Genomic DNA, 24,282 nt, shown 5'->3' with positions numbered 1-24,282 from the left:
AATTTATAGGGGAAAGTGCTAATTTTGTACCTTTAAGTTGGCGCTAAGGAGTGGATAGGGCCTTAATTTTGTGCACAGGTGCCCACAGTTCCTTGGACAGAGCTGGGGGTAAAGGAGAGAATCTTCAGGAGGTGGCAGGAATGTAAATTTTTTTCCTTTATTATTGTTTTCTTTACTTTTCTGGTTATACACGAATGTTAATTTTTTTTAAAAAACATATTTCTTTTTGAATCATTTTTGGGGAAAAGATGAAAGCTAAAGGGGAAAACCATGAGGAAAAAAAACAAGAAAAAAAGAAAAAAAAAGTGAATATAGCATGTTTTGATTTGCATTCATTCTCCATAGTTCTCTCTCTGGATGCAGATGGAGTTTTCTATCCAAAGTTTATCGGGATAGGCGTTTAATTCTGTACTGCTCCTGCAGTTAAATTTAGGCACCTAATTATTGATGCAAATGAGCTCCCAGCATTCCATTGTCACTGGCCAGCAGGCTGCGATCTGACGGCCAACAATCTTTTGGGCTCATCATCCTGGCCTTACAAGGTAAACTAAGGCAAGGTAGCCTAAGGGAAGAATTACGTCACTAGCCTCGGGGATAGCCTAGGCCAGGTGGTCGAAGGTCATAACTACCTCACTCTTAAAGGCTTCTCACAGCAGTAGAGATAGACGCCGCAGACAGCAGGTCCACACAGAGGGATGATAGGCAGTAGAATGCCCGTTAGCTCTGGGTGCACAGGGAGACAGAAATAGAAGCACGTAGAGACAATTGAATGAGAGATGATAACTAGCGGGGTGCTCCTGTGAGGAAAAAGATGACCTTTGCCCTCAAGGAGTTTATAATCTAATGGAGGAGAGACAGGGCAAACTGTGTACCGGACCAAGAGAAGTCATTAACGGGATGAAGGTGCTAAAATGAGGGTTCTAGGGGGGGACTTTTTTAAGCCACATAAATGGGGGAATTAGAGATAGATAAGTAGGCAGTGTGTAATAGATAATACATAAGTTATACGTGTACACACGATTACTCCAATAATAATAATAATGGATGGGAGGAGATAGAAGAAGAATACAAAAAACTCCAAAGAACGCGTTCTCGTTCAGTTTGTCCCTCTGCCCGCCCCGTAGCGCGGAGCGCTCGGATTTGAAGGCGGCGGGCGTTCGAATATCAACGGCTTCAGTTGAGCCCGGCAGCCTCGGTAGCAGGTTGCGGCGCCACAGCTGATCTGTTTCTGCTGAGGTAAGTCTGGGACCGAGGATCAGTCGGGGCGGCTTGTTTCCTCCGGACTCTTCCCACCCTCTGGGGTCAAGAGGTCATGGGGTCCCAACTCCCTTCCCTTCGTTCTATGGAAACCGCACCCCGCTAATGTGGCCGAGCTAGCTCTGGAACCCCGAGCCTCTAACTCCCAATCCGGTCTCTTTGTAGTGAGGGCGTCGAGGCCTCTGGAACCGCGGTGATTTGGAGTCACCGAGATAGTGAAGTCCGTTTCTCGGAGAAAAAGGTGTGGCATTTGTGAGCACGCAATGAGCTTTATTATCGTGACTTTAAAAGGGTGTGTGCTACTAAAATAAAAATAATTAATTTCTACCCAGGATCAGTATTCACAGACCCGCCCACACGCTCTGGGAGCCTCAGGGATTTTTTTTAGAGTGCCCTGTTGGTCTGGTGGCTGGCCCGCTAGGCGACCGCACAGCCCCTTCCATCTCCGTTATTCCGGGAGCTTCCTGCTCGGTCCTGCTCCGTCCTCTTCCCGGAGCTTTTCCTTTTCTTCTTTCCTGTGTGGTTTTAAGTTAGCGAGCGAGACAGAAAGAAAAATACAGAGAGAAACAGGAAAAAGTCCAGAGACACAGAAAAAGACACAAAGAGGAAGACAGAGGCAGAAATAGAGGCAGAAGAAAAGAAAAAGGACAAAAGAGAAAGAAATTTAGACAAGTATAGAAGCTTTTTAAAAATCATTTTCATCGAAATGACCAGCAGGAGAAGCTTGGAGAACTTACATAAACTGATGCTGAGTGAAATGAGCAGAACCAGGAGACCATTATACACTTCAACAACAATACTAAATGAGGATGTATTCTGATGGAAGTGGAAATCTTCAACATAGAGAAGAGCTAATCCAGTTCCAATTGATCAATGATGGACAGAATCAGCTACACCCAGAGAAGGAACACTAGGAAATGAGTGTAAACTGTTTGCATTTTTGTTTTTCTTCCCAGGTTATTTTTACCTTCTGAATCCAATTCTCCCTATGAAACAAGAAAACTGTTCGGTTCTGCACAAATATATTGTATCTAGAATATACTATAACATATTTAACATGTATAAGACTGCCTGCCATCTAGGGGAGGGGGAGGAGGGAAGGAGGAGAAAATTCAGAATAGAAGTGAGTACAAGGGATAATGTTGTAAAAAAATTACCCATGCATATGTACTGTCAAAAAAAAGTTATAATTATAAAATAAAAAATAAATAAAAATAAAAATAAATCATTTTCATAATTTCTTTCAGAGCAATAATTGTTACATTTATATACTACATTCATATACCTTAACTTATTCAGCTATTCCTCAACTGAGGAGCATCTACTCAATTTCCAGTTTGTTGCCACTATTATAAGGGCTGCTACAAACATTTTTATATATGTGGGTCCTTTTCCCTCTTTTATGATCTTTTGGGACTACAGACCTAGTAGAAACAATGATGGATCAAAGAGTGCATAGTTTGATAGCCTTCTGAGCATAATTCCAGATTGCTCTCCAGAATGATTGGATCATTTCACTACTCCACCAGCAATGCATTAGTATCCCAATTTTCCCATATTCATCATTTTTTCCTGTAATTTTAGCCAATTTAAGAGGTATGTTAATTTGCATTTTTCTAATCAGTGATTTAAAGCATTTTTTCATATGAAAAGAAATGGCTTTAATTTCTTTGTCTGAAAATAGTTTGTTCATATCCTTTATCTGGGTCTCATTTTTTTTTTTAATTACAACTTTTTATTGACAGAACATATGCTTGGGTGATTTTTTTACAACATTATCCCTTGCACTCACTTCTGTTCTGACTTTCCCCTTCCTTCCCTCCTCCCCCTCCCCTAGATGGCAGGCAGTCTTATTACATGTTAAATATGTTATAGTATATCATAGATACAATATATGTGTGTAGAACCAAACCGTTCTCTTGTTGCACAGGGAGAATTGGATTCTGAAGGTAAAAATAACCTGGGAAGAAAAACAAAAATGCAAACAGTTTTCACTCATTTCCCAGTGTTCCTTTTCTGGTGTAGCTGATTCTGTCCATCATTGATCAATTGGATCTGAATTAGATCTTCTCTATGTTGAAGAAATTCACTTCCATCAGAATACATCCTCATACGGTATCATTGTTGAAGTGTATAATGATCTCCTGGTTCTGCTCATTTCAAAAGGGCTGCCACAAACATTTTGGCACATACAGGTCGCTTTTCCTTCTTTAGTATTTCTTTGGAATATAAACCCAGTAGTAGCACTGCTGGATCAAAGTTTGATAACTTTTTGGACATAATTCCAGATTGCTCTCCAGAATGGTTGGATTCTTTCACAACTCCACCAACAATGCATCAGTGTCCCAGTTGTCCCACATCCCCTCCAACATTCATCATTATTTGTTCCTGTCATCTTAGTCAATCTGACAGGTAAATAGTGGTATCTCAGAATTGTCTTAATTTGCATTTCTCTGATCAATAGTGATTTGGAACACTTTCATATGAGCAGAAATAGTTTCAATTTCATCATCTGAAAATTGTTCATATCCTTTGACCATTTATCAACTGGAGAATGGCTTGATTTCTTATAAATTAGAGTCAATTCTCTGTATATTTTGGAAATGAGACCTTTATCAGAACCTTTAACTAAAAATATTTTCCCAGTTTGTTACTTCCCTTCTAATTTTGTTTGCATTAGTTTTGTTTGTACAAAGGCCTTTTAATTTGATGTAATCAAAATTTTCTATTTTGTGATCAGTAATGATCTCTAGTTCTTCTTTGGTCATAAATTCCTTCCTCCACCACAAGTTTAAGAGGTAAACTACCCTATGTTCCTCTAATTTATTTATGATCTCGTTCTTTATCCCTAAATCATGGACCCATTTTGATCTTATCTTGGTATATAGTGTTAAGTGTGAGTCCATGCCTAGTTTCTGCCATACTAATTTCCAGTTTTATCTGGGTCTCTTATTAAGTACTATGTGCTGATACTGTGCTAAGACTTGAGGATATATAATAAAAGCCAAAAAAAAGAGAGAGAGCTGCAAATCTGCAGTAGAAAAAAGATGGTAAGAGAAAAAGAGTATAAAACTGAATTGATTCACCAAATGAATAGAGTACCTCAAAGAACCCAGCTGCTATGAATTGGTAAAGTACTTTTTTTTTTTTTTTTTAAATACACAAAGGGAAAAAGTGCTGAACATGTTCAGAAAAGAGGGAATGTGAAGGGGGGAGGGGAGAGAATAGAGAGGGAGTCAGTGTTTTATAATTACCATTAAAAAAATAAATAAATAAAAAATATAATTACCATAATTTTGATTGAGTAGAATCCATTGGAGGTGGGTAATAAAGGGAGAAATACAGGCAAGGGATGCAGTGTCATCAGAAGAAAGCTAGGTCCTTGTGAAGGTTAATAGATAAGAGTGTGAATAAAGAAATACAGGATAAAAAGGGAGTTTGTTCATTGTTGAAAGGAAAGGAATGGACAGGATTAAATTTGGGACCAGATTGAGGGGAGATGGGGATGACAACATAAAGAGTAAGCAGTTTTTGATTTCCTTCACAGGCTGTTTGTACACTGTTTCAAAGTCCGATTCTTTTTGTACAGAAAAATAACTGTGGATAATACATATATTGTATTTAATTTATACTTTAACATATTTAACATGTATTGGTCAGCCTGCCATCTGGGGGAGGGGGTGGGGGGAAGAAGGGGAAAGGTTGGAACAAAGGGCTTTGCAGTTGTCAATGCTGAAAGATTGCCTATGCAATATCTTGTAAATAAAAACTATAATAAAAAAAATAAAGAGTGAGCAGGGGACAGTTTCTCCCAAATGATTATTTATTTATTAATATAGGTTTATGATTTATTATATGTATATTAGAGAAGAAAAACAGGAGAAACCATGGGGTGAGAAGTGAGGTGTGTAGAGAGTAATAGAAACTCTAGACTAAAAAAAACATTGCAGAGAGAGTGAGCCTGATCTGGCTCACTTCCTTGACTTGAGAGGCAGATGGAAGAGGTTTTCAGGAAGGCAGTGGACAATCCTTCCTATTCCTCTCCAACAGCAGAAGGTCAGTGAATGGGCCTGGGTTTGGGTACAAATGCTCCTGGACTACTTTTTTAAGGATAGCTAGTGAAAGTACATTGTGGTATGAAAGAGGAGCTACAGGACCTTTGCTATGCTTGTTGTATACTTTGTCTTTTAAGAACAGTACAGTGAAATAAGTACTGGACTGCAGATCACAACACTTTGGTTCTATTTCCAAAATTGCCAAACTAATTGAGTGATCTTAGGCTAGTCATTTCTCTCTCCAGGCCTTAATTACCTAAGCTGTAAAGCCATGTGACTAGACCACATGATCTTTAAATCCCTTTCAGTGCTAAAATTACATAATTCTATATTGAGAAGCATTTTTCATGTGAATCAATATAACCATTTTTTTTTTTAACTTTACAGAATCTAGGATTTGTTGCTGTTTTGTTTTTTGTTTTTAATAATGGAAGGACCAAATGCATTCAAGACACCTAGCAAATTATCTGACAAGAAGAAATCTTGTAAGTTTAATCAACAAGCAAGGGCCTATGTGCTAGGCAGTTTGCTAAGTGTTTGGGATATAGAGCCCCAAATGGCATTCCCTGTCCAGGAGCTTATATCCTATTGAGAAAGACAACATATGTAAGTATAAATAAATATAAAATCAACCATAAGGAGGAGGTACTCCCACCTACTCATGGGGATGGATGAGTTGTGATTCTAAATCCCATTCCACTAATAATTGAACTCCTTGTTAATGTGAATTGTCATATGTTAACATTCTGCATAGCAGATCTGTGTCTGATCCTGGGAGAAATTACATAAATTAGACATAATCTCTATCTCAGAGGCCTTGCGTTTAGGAAAGGAACAATTGTACTGAACATAACCAAACTATAGTTCAGAATAGAATTTAAAATGTATTAAGTCCTAAGAAAACTCAAGGGCAGGTGACTTCTTTTTAATTAAGTACCAGATACTTTATCCTCAAGTAGTTTACATTTTATAAGAATGTTGGGAGGGAAGAGACTTGTAGCTCAAAGGATTATGAACCTGCCAGCTCCTGAGAGAACTCAATCTATTTCCAGATAGCCCTCATTATTAGCAAAAAATTATTATTTACATTTCAGATTAAATTCAGCTTTTATAACTCCCACCCATTGTTCCTAGTTTTCTTTGGTCTTAGAATATCTATCTATAGATATATATTCTCTTCCTTATGACAGTCCTTCAGATCCTAACATCTTCCTTTTTCCAGGCTAAATATCACCATTTCCTTCAGTCACTATTATTACATGATCTCAAGGCCAAAGCCCTTCACCTGCTTGGTTGCATTTCTGTAGCTTATCAGTTTCCTTCCTTAAATATTAAATAATTAAATATTTTAAAAATTAAAATTTTATAATTAAAATATTAATATTAAAAATTAAAATAATATTAAAATATTTAAAAATTAAATATAAAAATATTAAAATATTTTTGAATAATTACCTTGATCTGAGTGGAATAGAACCTCTTGAGAGAGGCATACCTACCACTCAGTGGGTATATCCATCTAATGACTGTGGATCAAAGATAGGAGATCAAACTGAAAGCACAGAAGTGTATTAGCATTAGCTAAGAGAGATATGCTAATAGAAACTTTAGCTTTTTAATGGTATAGATTTAATTTTATAACTTTTCAGACCTACTTAGAGTAAGTGCATACGCAGTCAGATATAGTTGCCAAGGGTCCTGGTCCCAGCCCTTGTCAGTGATTTAGAGACTCTTGTCAGTGCAAGAAAGCAGTTCCCTGTCAGTGGAGCACAGATTTTGAAATCTGAACCCTTTCTGTCCTCAGTGAAGGCATACAGTCTTGGCTGCAAAAACACTGAGGCTCCTCCTCTTTTTGTCAACAGTTTATAGACATAAGGAGAAAAGAGGATTTCCCACCATTGAAGAATACTCTTTCTTACCTTTGCTCTCCCCAGAGAAGAGGGAGGATGGAGCAAAACTGCCTTTGACTGCCTGTTCAGGAGGGGCTGCTAGGAAACATGGGTCTCTGGCCTTTGGTCAGAGCTCAAGAACTAGAGGAGCTAGGCTCAGCCTTTACCCATCTAAGAGGTTCAGTTTTTCTGACAGGAAGGGACAACTACAAGTCATTACAGGTGGCCTGTTTAGACATGAACCAAAATTCATTATGAATGTCAACTAGAATCAATACAGCTGTCTGTATTGATATTGATATTGATATGATCTGTATTGATATGTGGCTTTATTAGCCTGGGTTAGACCATCTCATTTTATCAACAGATTTCTTAGAAGTACAGAAGATGATTTTAAAAGGTTATAAGCAAAAGTTAGGACACAGAAAGAAGTTTTAAAAACACAAGAAGAATACTTTATCAATTTTCTTGTCTCAATCTCATTTTCAACCTTTCTATTTAATCTTTTTTTTTTCCCCCCTTTAGTATCATACATTTGTTTAGGGCTAGAAAAGATCATGGAGATAATTGAGTCCATGTCTCTCATTTTACAGATACAGACAGGCTCAGAGGGAAGTACTTTGACTCCAAGTCTAGCACTTGTTTTTTGCATATTTATTCTTCCTGTTCTCTTTGTCACTTTTCCAGATATGTAAATTGACTGAGAAACAAGATTCTAATTACAACCAATTAGTTAGGCTAGCAATAAAAAAAAGTTAAATTGGATTAGTGGCTCTGTCATTGACCAAAGACTGAGTGAGGGCTGACAGGTTTTTTTATAACAATTAGTAAGATTGGGGTAGCCAAGTGGCCCAATGGATAGAGTACCAGCCGTGAAGTCAGGAGGACCTGAGTGCAGATCTGGCCACGGACACTTAACACTTCCTGGCTATGTGGCCCTGAGCAAGTCACTTAACTTCAATTGCCTCCGCAAAACAAACAAGAAAACCAGTTAGTAACATTATCACAAAATCTCCAGTAATATAATATTCTTCTGTATTCTGATTGGCCTAACATTATATCATAACAGTCCTGTTTAGAAGATATTTTAATGAAAAAGTGGGTTAAGAGTTCTCTCAGCTACTCCCTATTATTTTTTCCCCCCTGGAAATTGGGAGTAATTTTCAGGTGATAGAATTAGTCTGCCGACCTGAGTGTAGTCTGCAACTGCTTTGTTTGAATCAACTTGGATTTGAGTTAATAGTAGGGAGTGAGGTTATCCTTCCAAATTTCAAATTCAATCCACATAGGAATTGAGTCCCTCAGTACAGCTAAGTATCAAGCAAAAGCCTGGCCTTCAGGCTGTGGATGATAGATTGAGTTACCATGGGTAAGGAATTTGAATTTATACCCTGAGAGAGAGTGTTAAACTCATGCCAGCTTAAGTCTTAAAGGTAGAATTAAAATATTTTCAATTTCATACCTCATCATGATGTGGGTTGGCGTCCCTTTAAGAAACTAGTGCTTTCTGATGGATTTATTCCTTTCTGATTCCCAGCCCCTCCTAGCTGATGCATTAACAATTCAAGAAGTTAGGATCTTTGATTCACAAATCCTGGTCAAAAGCATCCCTTTGAATTCCAATAGAAGATTCAAGCTCTCCCAGCCCACATGGAATCTGAGCCAACTTGGGACTCCACCCACGGGCCCCTTTAGCTAAATCTATCATTATAAAAGAGCCACACTGGAGCCCTCTCTTTGCAAAGGTTCCAAACATGGCAGCTTTACTCCTGGCATGCCAAGGATCTCTGCCCACTGGAACACTGTTTCCGGTGCCCTCTTAAATCTACCTTCAACTTTACTAACTAGACTTTAATTTTACTTCTAAACCCCACAATAAACCTCTTTCATCAGTCTAGGTTTTGGGGTCTGTAAATTCCTTTACAAGGGACTCTTGCACTGCCACCAGATCTCATTTAACTCTGTATCCTTGTACCAAATCCAAAGGGGTTGCAGGAGGGCTCTATTTGACTCCCTGTACCCCGAACCTACCACTAGACCTCAATTAAACCCTAATTTCACTTAGGTACCCCATATCTAGATCTCATCAATCATGTAGTTGGGAGTAGAGCCACATTTATACCTTGTTTCTTAGAACCTCCTAGGATGAAGGATCTATAAAGGAGCTGTATAGTTATTAACCCTCTAATTTTCAAGCTACTTTAAATATATACTCTACACTTGTTTTCTATTAACATAAGCTATCATTCCCAGGAATGATGTTACAGTGATGATTTTGCTTTAGCAGAGCAATTCACATGTGGCTGGCATAGGATCAGGGATATTAATGTATAGAATTATTTGCTATATATTTGTCCACTGATTAATTACCTTATGTCATCTAAAAATGTTGGGAAGAATGTTTTCATTCACTTTTTTAAAGCACTCCTTATGTAGTTCACCAGTGGGACATTTTGACCATGTCTTTGAATTGTGTTCTTGTTAATAATTTTGTGTTCTGTGTTTAAGTTTACACAAAATGTTATTTTCAGCGATAGGTCAACATACTATATTTGTAAAAGTCCTCTTCAGATATTAATTTCTCTTTATTCTTTTATGTTTAGTGTCATGCTTGACTCCATCATCTGTAGCTATTCCAGCTTCTCCATTTATGCAAAAGCTTGGCTATGGTACTGGAGTAAATGTTTATCTTATGAAAAGGTAAGGAATACAAATAAACATTTTGCATAGAATTCTTGAGTTCAATCTGCTTTTTCAGGGGGTGAAGCAGGGAGTTTAATACAGAAATAAATTACTGAACCATTCTCAATCATTTGTTAGTTCTGTAAGTAATAATAATGTAGATGGTGAGAAATTAGGAAATCCTACTACGAGTATTTTCTCCTTTTTTTCCAGTCTTGTCATAATAGCTGTATTCTTGTTACTGAGGATATAAGAATTCTCAACTTAATTTTTGGTATGCAATTTAGATTGTGAAAATATATCTCATAACAGAAAAAGAAATATTTGATAGTGAAAGTATTTTGCTTTAAATTTTAAAATGGATATCTTTTGCTTTTATATCATTGACATTTCTTAACCTATTTTTTCTCTCCCATGCCTCAGGGCTATCCCTTGTAAAAAAGCAAAACAACTCAAATTCATAGATATTAACCAATGCATCAAAGAAATCTGAAATAACTCACTGTTTCACACTTGTAGCTCTCCTCCTGCAAAGAAGGGGTCTTCTCTTTTTAAGAGCTACACTCAGTCATTATAATTTCATAGCATTTAGTTTTGTTTTTTCTCTTTATATTCTGTTCTGTTCAGTTTTTGTTTGTTTCATTTTGTGTCTTTTCATATAACTCATCTTATTTATCCTATTTATTTTTCCTGGCTTAATTTTCTATTACAATGTGCCACAGACTTGTTTAACCATTTCCCAACTGATGGACATTTACAAAAAGTGTTTTTTAAATATTGAAATCACTTTAATTCCTTATTTTTCAATTGAAACTTTTACTGGATCATTTACTTTTAGTAGTTTCTCATAGCCCACCTTCAAGTTTCTACAAATGTTTCATAAGATATTTACTCTTTTAGGTCTCCCAAAGGTTTGTCTCATTCTCCTTGGGCAGTGAAAAAGATTAATTCTAAATGTAATGATCATTTTCAAAGTATATATCAAAAGAGGCTAACTGATGAAGCTAAGATTTTGAAAAACCTTCAGCATCCAAATATTGTAGGTAAGCTTAAAGAATTAATTTATAAGAAGTATATAACAGAATCTTAGCTTAGCTACAAATTATTCAAACCAGAGATTCTTAACTTTTTTGTGTGTCTTGGACCCTTTTGGCAGTTTGGGGAAGCTTATGGACCCTTTTGGAATAATGTTTTGTTGCCTGTACTTAATTGAATGAAAAGTTTAATTTCATTTAGAGGTTAGTAAAAATAAAAATGTAATTCTTTTCCTCCCTTGAGGATCCATCAACCCTAAATTTTGAATTCTGGTAGTTTAGACCAGGGCCTCTTAAACTTTTTCCATTTGTGACCCTTTTTTAGCTAAGAAATTTTTATGTTATCTCAAGTATAGATATATAAAGTAGTATACAAATCAAACATTTATGATAAATCATAATTTTGTGATTCCCCCCACATTCAGTTACAAGACCTCTTGTAGTAAATTTACTGACATTTTGATGTTGTAACCTGGGTAGGATTAAAATGATTATCATGATCAGATCTGTGCTAGTTGACAAATTTTGCCAGGAGTTGGGAGGAGATAATATGTAAATTCAATTTTAGAAAATAATAAAATGTTGAGAGTTAGAAGGAATTTCTGCTATCATCTATCACATATATATATATATATATATATATATATATATATATATATATATATTTTTTTTTTTTTCATTTTTAACACAAGTGTAAGGCTTAAAATTTATCCATATTGATTTTTTATCTTGCCTTTACCCTGGGAAAATCTTTTTGGATTCTGTTGCTGCCAATATGTTAGCTATCCCCAGCTTTGTCATTTTCAGATTGGATGAACAGACATTTTATGCCTTTACTCAAGAATTTAGTAAGAAGGATAAATAGGACAAGATTAAGCACAGATTTCAGGGGTAGTTGTCTTGTTCTTTGAGAGCAACTGGCCAACTAGTCCTAAATCTTATCTATTTGCATTATCTACTCCATATGCTCTTTATCTTCATAAGAATAATATAAGCTACTTGATCAAAAGTTTAGCTAAGATCTAGGCAAACCATAACCCACTGTATTTTCCCATTTATTTGGTAATCCTGTTGAAATGTGTTTGGACTGGTATTATTGCTTTTGATGAACCTTTGTTGACTTTTTATGATTTATACTAGTTTCCTTCCTACATGTTCGCCAATCATTTCTAACATATCCATTCGAAAATTCTTCCAGAAATTGAATTCATTGTCTCTGACTTATAGTTTATAGGCTCTTTTCTTTCCATTTTTAAAAATCTAGAATATATTTGCCCTCCATTCTTGTGGCACCTCTCCCTGTTTTCCATGATCTTTCAGATATCAACAGTGGCTTAGTTATTACATCTGCCAATTCATTCAGGCCCTGAGGATGTAGTTCACTTGGGCGATGTAACTTTAAAATCTGTAATGTCAGCTAGTGCTCCCTTACTTTCCTAGAAATCAACTCCCTTTTAGTCATTTTTGTTCTTATATTTCCCATGCAAAGGTCATTGTCCTTGGCAGAGAAAACAAAAGCAAATAAGGAATCAAACCACTATTATCCATTCATTTATTATTCCTTGTAAAGTCCTTCTTTGATCCTCTCCTTTTCTCTCAATCTTATTAAAAACATAACAAAACAAACATAGCACATCCTTTTTTTTTGTTATCCTTGGCTTCCTTCGACAGCTTCAATTTATTCTGTACTTTAACATTGCTACCATTGTTTTTAGAGGATCATTCCATGAATATAAGAATATTCATCCTTAACCTTTGTTGCTTAAAAATTAATTTTTTTAAATTTTAAAATCTTCTGTCTCTCCCCATCCTTTTCCCTTCCCACTCCCCCCAAAAATCACAAGCAAAACAAATATCCTCTTTGGCCATGTTCCAAAAATGTATCTTGGATTTTGAATTATTAATCTTTTTATCAGGAAATGGATACCAGATGTTATTGTTAGTCCTCTGAAATTCTGGTTGATCAATACACTGATCAGAGTTCTTAATCTTCTTTCAATATTTATTGGTTTTTTACAATATTGTCTTTATATAAATGTGTCCTCCTTGTTCTGCTCATCTCATTCTGCATTGGTTCATAAAAATCTTTCTAAATTTCTTTGAAATTACTCACTTCATCACTTCTTACACCACTATAACATACTCTATCATATTTACCAAATCTTACTCAGCAATTCAATTAACATTCTCTTAATTTCTAATTATTTGCCACCATAAAAAGAGTGGCTATAAATATTTTTGTACATGCTTTGAATTTGTTTTGCTGAGAAACAATCCTTCCCTTATTCTTGATTATCCATCCCTTATTGCCTTTCTCCCTGTTTCCATTATTAGAGAAGTGTATTTTTTCTCCTTGGACTAGTTCAGATGAGAATGCGATTCAATTGTCATCTGCTTCCCCAGTATCTTATTCCTGGTTACTAAAAACCTATACTTTTGCATATTTTGATATACGATAAAACTTTTCCCTAACTTTCCTTCCTCCCTCTCCCCACCCCTAACATTGTTTTTAGAGAACCAGTCCAAGGTTATAAGAATATTCATTTTTAACCTTTGTTGCTTAAAAATTAAATTTTATTTTTTTATCCTACAAAAATATACTCCTTTTTCCCATGTTTCCCTATTCCCCTCTCAAATTGAGATAGGAAAAAATAATTCGAGCAAAACAAATTTCCTCATTGGCCTTGACCAAAAAAATATGTCTTATTCTGCATTTTGAATTTCTTTTTATCAGGAAGTGGGAACCAGATGTCAATATTAGTCCTCTAAAATTCTGGCAGCTTAAGACAGAGTGGTCCCTAACTCCCTCTGTATCCCCTAATAATAGGGTTCAGAAGGAACACATATATCTCCATATTAGAATGTGAATAGGACAAGAAACTTTGGTTCTAATAAATAAGTGTGCTGCTGTTAATTTTAAAAGATCTTTGATGAAGGCAGAGTGGTTAAAAAAAATAATTCTGTGAATTCCTTTTTACAAACCTCTCCAAACAGTTTTAGGAAATGTACCAGACCAAATTTTGATGAAGAAATCCAGGAAAAATACATTGAATCATTTGTCTAGCTCACCTTACCATAAGAGGGCAAAACATATGCAAACACTGGGGACAGGTTTGCATCAGGAACATATGCCATCTTGTGATACTCCAACACCACCCAAGGAGAGATTGTACCTTGTACTAATGTAAGAGGTGGTTCCAAATTGGGGCTCCACCAAATCTATACACTCTTTCTCAAGTTTAGGCTCTATGAAATCAGGGATTTATGCTTACTCTTCAGTTTTCCCCTAGAATGCTCTACCTGGTGCAGTGCTGGTCAGACCCCATCTCCAGTTTGCATACCTCTCTTTCCCTGTGCTGACCTGGGTTAATAAAATGACTCATTGATTTTTTTTTTTTCCCTTTGGATTTCTCAATACAAATTTAGTCTGGTGTGTTTTAGACCTTTATGAAGGAGTTTGGAGGAAGCTCAGTGTATTTCTACCTACTACTCTGCCATCTTGGCTTCATCTTTGTATGTTTCTTTTTAAAATCTAAATTGGTTTAATGAGTTTTGTGCATCAACATCCACCTTTTCAATTAAGTCATATTTTCCCCTTTTCATTGGAATTTTATCCTTGAGCATTTTCCATGTCTCAGACTGATTTCCCCTATAGCATTTTAGTCCATGGAATTCTACCCATATTTTTTAACTCTTTGAAATCTGCTTTTCTTAACATAGGAAGCATGTTAGACTGAACCAAGATATCTTCTTCTGTATAATAAGCTGAGAAGCAATGGAATACCCTCTGTGTATCCCTTTACCTCAAGGTTCCCATCATTTATACCCCAGCAACCAATTAGTGTGAATTAGATTCAAAATGGAATTTTCTTTTATTGATTCATCCATCTTTTAAAACTTCATACTTTTAAAAGATGTCATTAAAACAAACCAGTTCTTTATTTGTTTTTGTAAAAAACTCTAGCAGATGTCTGATAATCAAAGTCTTCCATCATAAGCATAACATGACTCTGTACTTGGATTTTAATATTTCCCAAATTCTTCAACAGTTTCTGTCCATGTAGTATATTCTAATTATAGAATCATTTCTATTGACTTCCTCTTAAATATTGCCCATCATGCTTCCCACTCTATATAGTTCCTGATTTTTCTCATAGGAGTATATATGTATACAACCAATGAGCTTATTGTTTACTTAACATGTATATGCAAACAATTACAAAATAACTTAATTTCCAATCCCCCATTGCATACATGCACCCATATACATATATAGAGATTTATATAAATTTTATATGTAGATCTGTAGAGAGAAAGAAAGGTTTGTAGATATAAACTGTATTCCCCTTCCTTTCTAGCTACCTTTCTAGTTCAGATCTTGCCTGAACTATTATAGTAACTTCCTAATTGGTCCCCCTGCCCATAGCATCTCCCACTCTAATCCATTCTCCAAATAGCTGTTAACTTGATTTTCCTAAAACATGACTCTGACCATGTCTCTCTTCCACTCCACCTCCCAGTTCCTGCAAGACAAACATAAACTCCTTTGGCATTTAAATCCTTCTGAATTTGGCCTCTTTCTACCTTTCCAGCTTTCTTGTGCATTATTCCCTTCCTCTATGTTATTATTGTCATCTTATTCTCATGCATGTACTACATTTTTTATTTCTATGCTTATTTCCCATCCCTGGAATGCTTTCTGCCCTCATTTTTCCCTTTCAGGGGATGATTTTATTCCGTGATGAATTTAAACATCACCTTATGCAGGAGATCGTTGTTCCCCACCACCCCTACTACTGCCTTCTCCCCTGTGATTCTTTTTCATTCATTCTTTTTTTTTTATGTACCTATTTAAAACACATCTCCCATGTTAAAATTTAAGTTCCTTGAGGGACATTTTTTATTTTTTGCCATATTTTAGTACTTAGTGACACAAAAATGACGCAAAGAAATCATTTAATAAATGTTTATTGATTGATTTAAGCAGCCTTTGCTATGTATATTCCATCTTTGGCTAAGAAGCTGTGGTTGGAAAAATTCAAATTCCATTCTTAGATACAATCTTTTTATCTGATTGTTTCCCAAGTTTTTTTCTTCTGTAATCTTTACTTTCAAGAATTGAAAAAGATGCAGTTTTTGCTCCCTATTCAGCTTCTGTCCAAGCCTTCATAGCCATTTTGCAATAATTTTTAGTTTCTTGTGAACCATTTCTCTTCAGATTACAAACCAGTTTTCCCAAATGCATTTGCTAAATTTTTATTGTTTAGTGGTGTCTAATTCTACATGATAAAAGTCCCTGGAGTTTCCTTGGCAAAAATAAATACTGGAGTGGTTTGCCATTTCTTCTCCAGTATGTCCCATTTTACAGATAAACTGAAACAAATAGGGGTTAGGAGACTTATGCAGGGTTATAGACTTAGCTTGTGTCTTAAGGTTGTATTTGAATTCATCCCCTTTTTTGGGAGGAGGCCATTGGAGTTAAGTGATTTGCCCAGGGTCACACAGTTAACGAGTGTCAACTGTTTGGGGTCAGATTTGAACTCCTGACTTCACGACCAATGCTCTCTATCTACCGTACCACTTAGCTGTTCCTGAACTCTTATTTTCCTGAGCCAAGGCCTGTTGTTACTCTATGTACTATACCAAATTCTTTCCCACAGTTTCTGTTGCCTTTTATCATAGAGTGTTAATTTACTACATTAGTATTACTGACAGTCATTAGCAGGGAGTGGAAAGCTACTTTAAATTGGTAAATCAGTTTTGCATTTATTTGCACAAATATTTTTGCTTTATTGTATAGCACTCAGTATTGCTTTAGTCAAATACTGCTATAAAAAGTAGAACTCTTTAATTATTTTCCACAAAACTGGTAAGAAAATTTCACTTTCTTTAAGGTTATCGTGCATATGCTCAAGCCCAAGATGGCAGTATGTGTCTTGCTATGGAGTATGGAGGAGAAAAGTCTCTTAATGACTTAATAGAAGAAAGAAATACCAATTTCCATTCTCCTTTCCCAGCTGCTACAATTTTGAAAGTTGCATTACACATGGCTAGGGGATTGAAGGTATGTCTGTGCCATTATATTTAAAATTTTTATATAAAACACACATGAAGCAAATATACACAAATAGTTAATGATATATACTTTATACTTAAGCACATAGAGAACAATAGTTCTCTCTATGTTTAACAATATCTTCATCAAATACATGATATATTTTTCTGCATTGGTTTTGTTTGTACAAAAACTTTTTAGCTTGATATAATCAAAATTATCCATTTTGCATTCAGTAATGTACTTAAGTTCTTCTTTGGCCACAAATCCCTTCCTTCTCCATAGATCTGAGAGGTAAATGATACTTTGCTCTTCTAATTTGCTTATAATATCACTCTTTATGTCTAGGTCATGAACCCATTTTTAACTTTATCTTGGTATAGGGTGTTAGATGTGTGTCAATGCCTAGTTTCTACCATATTAATTTCCAGTTTTCCCAGCAGTTTTTGTCAAATAGTGAATTCTTATTCCAAAAGCTGGGGTCTTTGGGTTTGTCAAACACTAGATTACTGTTGTCATTGACTATTTTGTCCTGTGAACCTAACCTATTCTACTGATCAACTACTCTTATTTCTTAGCCAGTACCAAATGGTTTTGATGACTGCAGCTTTATAATATAGTTTTAGGTCTGGTATAGCTAGGCCACCTTCATTTGTATTTTATTTCATTGATTCTTTTGAAATTCTTAACTTTTTTTTCTTCCAGATGAATTTCGTTATTATTTTTTCTAGCTCTGTAAAATAATTCTTGGGAGTTTGATTGGTATGCCACTGAATAAGTAGGATATAGTTTTCTGAATTCAAGAAGAATTTTAAAATATTTATCAAAAATCTAATTTAGTTTGAGTCCTTGCATTTTTTAAATTCATGTGACTTTTTGCCACCTATTTGTTTAAAGGTATATATGTAAAAATATGCTTTAGAGGTTATAGTAACATAAAGAATGCTAGTAAATTTTGAATCTCAAATGGGAGTTATAAATATTCTTGATAACTTGGGATGCCAACTTTTGATTTAAAATGCGTGTGTTGTTATAAGAATTGTTGCATGCAAATGAGGTGCCCCTTTCAAAGAAATTTTGTTGACTAGTGTGAATTTATTATTCATACAATGAAAGACTGAAAAACTATGTACTTAAAATTTTTTTAAAATTCATAATCCAAAATCGATACGGTCTTTTGGAGAGTTAAGGAAAAGGAAGTTTGGGTACTTATGTGCCCCTGTAGAGACATTGTGATATGCATTAAAAGCTTTCTATCTTATGCTTATACAAATTATAAATGGCTTATATCTTACATCAGTGGTTCTCAAACCTTTTAAATAGGGGGCCAGTTCACTGTCCCTCAGACTTTTGGAGGGCCGTACTATAGTAAAAACAAAACCTCACACTCTGTTTCCGCCCCTTAGCCCATTTGCCATAACCCAGCGGGCCATAGTTTCGAGAACCCCTGTTCTTACATGAATTGGATATCATAAATGCTCTGAAGTTCTAGCTTCTTATGATGACTTCTTCTAAGATATATATATGCCTCTTTTAAATATGAAAATACAATCTATCCAAAGAACAGAGTATTATCAAGGAGGTATTATCCCAAGGATTGTAGATTTTCAAACTGATATGGTGTATATATATATATATATATATATATATATATATATATATATTTTTTTTTTTTTTTTTTTTTTTTTTTTTTTTTTTTTTTTGAGGAGGCTGGGGTTGCCCAGGGTCACACAGCTAGGAAGTGTTAAGTGTCTGAGGTCATATTTGAGCTCTGGTCCTCCTGAATTCAGAGCTGGTGCTCTATTCACTGCGCCACCTAGCTGCCCCGATATGGTATATATTTTTAAGGCTGGTGAGAATTCCTAAATATGAGAGTAGAGAGCAAAGATGCCATTTAGGACTTTAATTTTATCTTCAAATAATTGTCTAAAAGTTAACCCAAATTTGTATAACCACTATTTTTAAATGACTAATAACATCACTATTGAATCACAATAGTGATCATCAGCTACATCAAGTAGCTGAAGTTGATAAGGCCTTTTAATTGTTTTCTTTCTTTTAACTTTTATCTAACTCTGATCTTACAATGTGACCCACAATCTAGCAAACCTGGGTTTTTAAATCATAATGAAAAAATTGGAAAACCTGTTGAAAATTCCACTGGGGGAGAAAGGGGAATGATTATTTGGTTTCCTTAAAACTAAGAATCAGGCAAATTTTTTTTTTTGGGGGGGAATTAATGTTAAATATATTCAAATTGAAATTTCTCATTGTTAATATTTCATCTTTTAACCAAACTTCATTTTCATATTTGAGAGAATCTAAAAGCATGTGGCCATTTTAGTTTGAAATCATCACAAGAGGATTGTGTTTTAACAGTTATAATAGTGTAGTTTAAAAATTACTTGATTTGTGCTTTATAATAATCCCATGAAGTAGGTAATATAATTGTTGCCTTTCCCATTTGACATAGCTAAGTGGTGTAGTGGATAAAGTTCTGGGGTTCAGGAAGAGCTGAGTTCAAAAGTGACCTGATATATTTACCAGTTTTGTGATCCTGAGCAAGTCAGTTAACTTCTGCTTCATTTCTCCCAAATGTAAAATGGGGATAATAGCACTTATCTCAAATGTTTTTTGTGAGGATCAAATGGGATGTTTTTGTTGTCAGATGGAATTTATACTCTCCATCTTCCAAAATGCCACACGGTTTAGCTATTTTTGAGGTTGACACTCAACTTTTTTTGAGCAATGTTAGATTTTGCTTGCATATTTATCTTTTTATCCAGAAAGATCTATGTAGATGGTAATTATGGGGAAAACTGTTACTTTTTACTTATAAACTAACTAATGTTAGATATTAAAATTTATGCTCTCAATATAGATCTTCAAATTACTAAACAATACCAAATAATGAATCTTATTATAGATAGCATATATAAAATCACTTAATTTGGAGTCTTTATAACTGAGGAATTAGGAGGAGAAGGTTTTAATAGTCATTATGTTTATAAAGCACATTATTGTTTTCTTATCATTATGTTTGACCAACTACATCTTAATCAGTTTTTTCTTACTCCCAACCTAGCAAATAATAGCTTTTATTAATTATTATTATATATGCTGTTACTATGTTACAGTTAATATAACACTGTCCACCTTTAGAAAGAATTAAAACATTTATCCATATTAGAAATTTCATAGTTCATTATCAGCACCATTGATGTTGCAACTCTTCCATCAATTTTTTTTTTTTTTTTGGTCATTCTCCTTATGGGTGCTAATTATACAATTTCTTTTAGTATCTACATCAGGAAAAGAAGCTCCTCCATGGAGATATAAAGTCTTCAAATGTTGTAATTAAAGGTGACTTTGAGGCAATTAAAATCTGTGATGTAGGAGTCTCACTGCCACTGGATGAAAATATGACTGGTAAGTAATTCTCTTCTGAGGCATTTGAACTAGGTTGTTTTGTTAGGATATACATTCCTTGAAGACAAGACTATAAATTTGTATGTGTTTAGTGTCCTGTGGTATTTAAAGGACCTTCCTTGCATTTTTCATGTAAGCAAAGAATTCAAACATTAATATCTAATTTCAAAATAATTTTAATTTTTATTTATAAACAAAAAGAGGTTATAGAAGCACCCTAGGAAGTTGCTAACAGTATATGGCATAATTTTATGAGGTTAGCTTTAGAGATTTGTATCTATTAGCAACTACAACATATCAATAAAGCATTTATTAAGCACTTAGTACGTGCAGACATGTGCTAAGTGCTAGGGGATACATATGTAAACAAGATAATACACAGAGGGAAGTTGGAAAGAGAGTGATGCATATTGAGTATTCAGAATCTTCATAAAACTAGAGCTGAAGGGGCTTCAGAGACCATCTGGATTCTATTTTAGGGATGAGGAAATGGAAGCCCTTTGTTAAAAAAAAAAAAAATTAGTTTCATTTCTACTATTACTAGTTTACTAAAAGTAGCATAAAAGTTCCAAATAGTAACTTCTAAAGAGTCACTGTGAATAGTTCCATAAATTAATATTTCAGAATTGCTTTTAAAGGAGGTATCTGAAAGTTGTTTGTGCCCTATCTATGCTAGTGCCTCCAGACTATTAATTCATTGCTATTCTACTCCATCATTCCCTAGTTGAGGACCACAGATAATATATTTTCCTCAACACTTACTACTTGGTTAATAATTATTGTTTATTGATTGATGTTGGATACTCTATAGCACATGGTTATTAAATCTCAATGATGCATATTGAAATGTTGAGGGCTATATTATAACTAGAAAGATAGGTGCATCATTTAGCAAGAATAAGTAGGGAAAGCTAGATGATGGTACACTGCTGGGTTCCTCAAGTTACTAAATAACCACAAAAGAAAGGTCTCCAGTGAGTTGGGTTGATCCTTTGAACAATTGACAGGATAATAGAGAAAAATAACACACAGGACAAGAAGGCTAGAAGATTTTGATTTGGTTATTTGCATTTGTATTATTATTAACTTCATTAATTTTTAAAAATTCAGACTTTTTAATATATAGATATATAAATATATTTTTTGTGTAGCTGGATTTCTTAAATTGTAGAAATAAGATTGAATCTTGTACTTGTGAAATTTTTTGTTATTTAGCCATCCACTAAAACATTTTCAAATTGTTAATTTTTATGATGTTTCCTAAAATGTTTCTGGGAATGTTACCTTTTTCTTTAAAAAAAAAAAAAAAAATGCTGACTATCTGGTAGATGAGGTGGTATTGATACAATTTTGCATATCTATTCCCTTTTAGTGAGTGATCCTGAGGCACATTACATTGGCACAGAACCCTGGAAACCAAAGGAAGCTCTGGAAGAGGGTGGTATTATTACTGATAAAGCTGACATATTTGCCTTTGGGTTAACTCTTTGGGAGATGATGACCCTAACCATTCCACACATTAATCTTCCAGAGGATGATGATGAAGGTATGTGTGTCCTACTGTCTCACAGACTAATCTTGTTTACTTATTTTAGATTAAAGAATAGTCTGTAAAATGTGATATGTATACTTTATGACAAACTTGACTCATATTCTATATGTATTTGCTCTTAGCTAACATATTTAAAAAATATTTTATTGCATGATTTAGTAGCATATTAAAAGCATTTTTTCAATATTTTTGAGACATGCAAGTATGGCTTGGTGTACCACACAGATATAATAAATAAAAGAAAATACAAATAATTCAGTAATGTATTCAAGATTTTTCTAGAAAAGAATGTTTGCTGTGTAGGAGCACCCATTATTCCAGTATACTTAGAGTGCTTAGTTGCCAAATACTCTGACCTCATGATTCATAAATTTGCCAAAATGGATTTAAACTACTAATTCAAAACATTTTTGCTAAAGACTCTTGTTGACATCTATTCATGTTTCCTATTCATAAGATATGAAAATGTGGTCCATTGTACAAGCTAGCATGCCAGTTAGGATAAATTTTAAATTAAAATGAATGGTGGTGATATTGTTTCCACTGGAATTTGTCTCAGACTTCTTAACAAGCATTTCATTTGGTCTAATGGAAAGAACTGAGAATCAAATGACTTAATTTAGTAATAGAATACCTGTTTAAGAACATTATAGTTTGCAAAGTACTTTCTGATCCCAGACCATTGTCAATCCTTTGGAGTTATTTCATCTCTGGGAGTAAGTTTCCTCATCTGTAAAATGAAGGGATTGAACTATATAAGTACTAAGTTCCCTTACAATTTTGTGATTTTTTTTTTTTGATTGAAAATTGACTTTTTAGTTATCCATGATTACTTATGTTAGCTTTATATCTCTTAATTTTACTGAGCAGACAAAACTTTTGATGAGAGCTTGTTTGATGATGAAGCATACTATGAAGCATTGGGAACAAGACCAGCCATTAATATGGAAGAATTGGATGAATCATATCAAAAAGTGATTGAACTGTTTTCTGTTTGCACTAATGAGAATCCTAAAGATCGTCCCTCAGCTGCACACATTGTTGAAGCTTTGGAAATGAATATGCAGTGATTATGTAGTGTTCACTTTCTTGTTGTTGTTGCAAACCTTATGACTGTCTGATGCATCATTACAATATTAGCAGTTATACATTTGTATAACCAGCTGAAGACTATTATTATACCAATATTTCATTATTAAGGTTTCCTAATAAGAACTGAAAAGCTTTCTTAGAAATTGAATTAGTCTCTAATACTAAGATGCTCATTTTCTACTTATGATGCTTATCTTTTAGAAGTGTTGATGTCAATGGGTTTTTATTATAGTCCACATGGCCATATGTCTACTCAAAAAGTTCATAGTAAGTTGCTTTAAAGGCTTAAAACACTGCCAATAAAGTATGGTTAGGCTTGGTTTATAATTGTTTGGGGTAAAGTGGCCATTTCAAACATCTATAATAAAATTGTTATTTTCTTATAAAACTCCCACTTTCAAAAGGTTGATAGAATTTTTATAGTATAAAATATGTCAGTTCAGGAAGATTTACATATTTTAAAATTTTCAATCTTTTGTTTATAATTGCCTAATGTGGTAATTAAGAATAAGCAATGGAAACTGAGAAAACTAAATTACATTTTGAAAACAAAAAAACAATATCCTGGCTGCTTCTCCCAGGATTCATTTTCAAGAGTGAGCATTTCTTGTTTGCTATAGCTCTCTTTAAACTCTCCGAATCTCTACCTGAGAGTTTCTATTTATAAGTCATAGATTCATGTTTTGGTTATAATTTATTAAACTATTTTGCCTTAAGTTATTTTGTTTTTCCTTTATTTTTCATTGTTAATTATAGTTTCTATTTCAGAAAAAGAGATGGTTGAAATAATGAAAACACTGAGAAAAGTTAATATAAAATTTAGTTGATTTAAAGTGTATGTGGATGACTTCCAGAAAGTTGACAGAATGTGTGGACAAAAATTCTTTCCCTATCACCTCAAAAAAAAAAAAAAAATTAGTACAGGAACATGGTCTAAGAAATATAGGAAATACTTTTTTATATAAATAAGTCTTCTAAATAATTTGAAAAGTAAGTGTGCATGAATAATTCAGTCCCTATAAATATGGCTTACATGACCAACTTTAATAGATGAGTGTCAGCTTTGATTGTGGTAACTTCTATACTGTTTCAGCAATGATCCAGTTCAATTCCTGTGTCTATCCCACCACCAGGGAAAGCACTAAACGGTCCCAGCACCATCATGAAGACAGTAGGCAGCTAAGTTTTGAAGACATCTGGTAGCACAAAGCCAATGGAAAAGATGGGTTTCCTTAAG

General features: G+C 34.4%; 1 protein-coding gene across 5 annotated transcripts; it reads left to right on the top strand.

Moving 5' to 3' along the window:
* The first annotated feature begins 664 nt into the window (after window positions 1-664).
* On the top strand, window positions 665-23,761 carry PBK (PDZ binding kinase). 5 transcript variants are annotated; one of them, XM_074288403.1, is made up of 10 exons: window positions 665-1,236; window positions 1,423-1,498; window positions 3,546-3,669; window positions 5,700-5,797; window positions 9,805-9,901; window positions 10,784-10,926; window positions 16,812-16,981; window positions 20,272-20,401; window positions 21,774-21,947; window positions 22,824-23,761. In XM_074288403.1, exons 4-10 carry the CDS (start codon window positions 5,740-5,742, stop codon window positions 23,021-23,023), a joined length of 972 nt encoding a protein of 323 aa, XP_074144504.1. In that variant the 5' UTR covers window positions 665-1,236; window positions 1,423-1,498; window positions 3,546-3,669; window positions 5,700-5,739; the 3' UTR covers window positions 23,024-23,761. The 5 variants fall into 5 exon arrangements, with proteins under 5 accessions (XP_074144504.1, XP_074144503.1, XP_074144502.1 ...); XM_074288402.1 differs by lacking the exon at window positions 3,546-3,669; XM_074288404.1 differs by lacking the exon at window positions 1,423-1,498 and having other exon boundaries at window positions 1,180-1,236.
* The last annotated feature ends 521 nt before the right edge of the window (window positions 23,762-24,282 follow it).

The sequence above is a fragment of the Sminthopsis crassicaudata genome, chromosome 2 (assembly GCF_048593235.1).
Source record: "Sminthopsis crassicaudata isolate SCR6 chromosome 2, ASM4859323v1, whole genome shotgun sequence".
Lineage (NCBI taxonomy): Eukaryota > Metazoa > Chordata > Mammalia > Dasyuromorphia > Dasyuridae > Sminthopsis > Sminthopsis crassicaudata.
The sequence above is the reverse complement of the archived record's forward strand: the minus strand, read 5'-3'. Positions and strand labels throughout refer to the sequence as shown.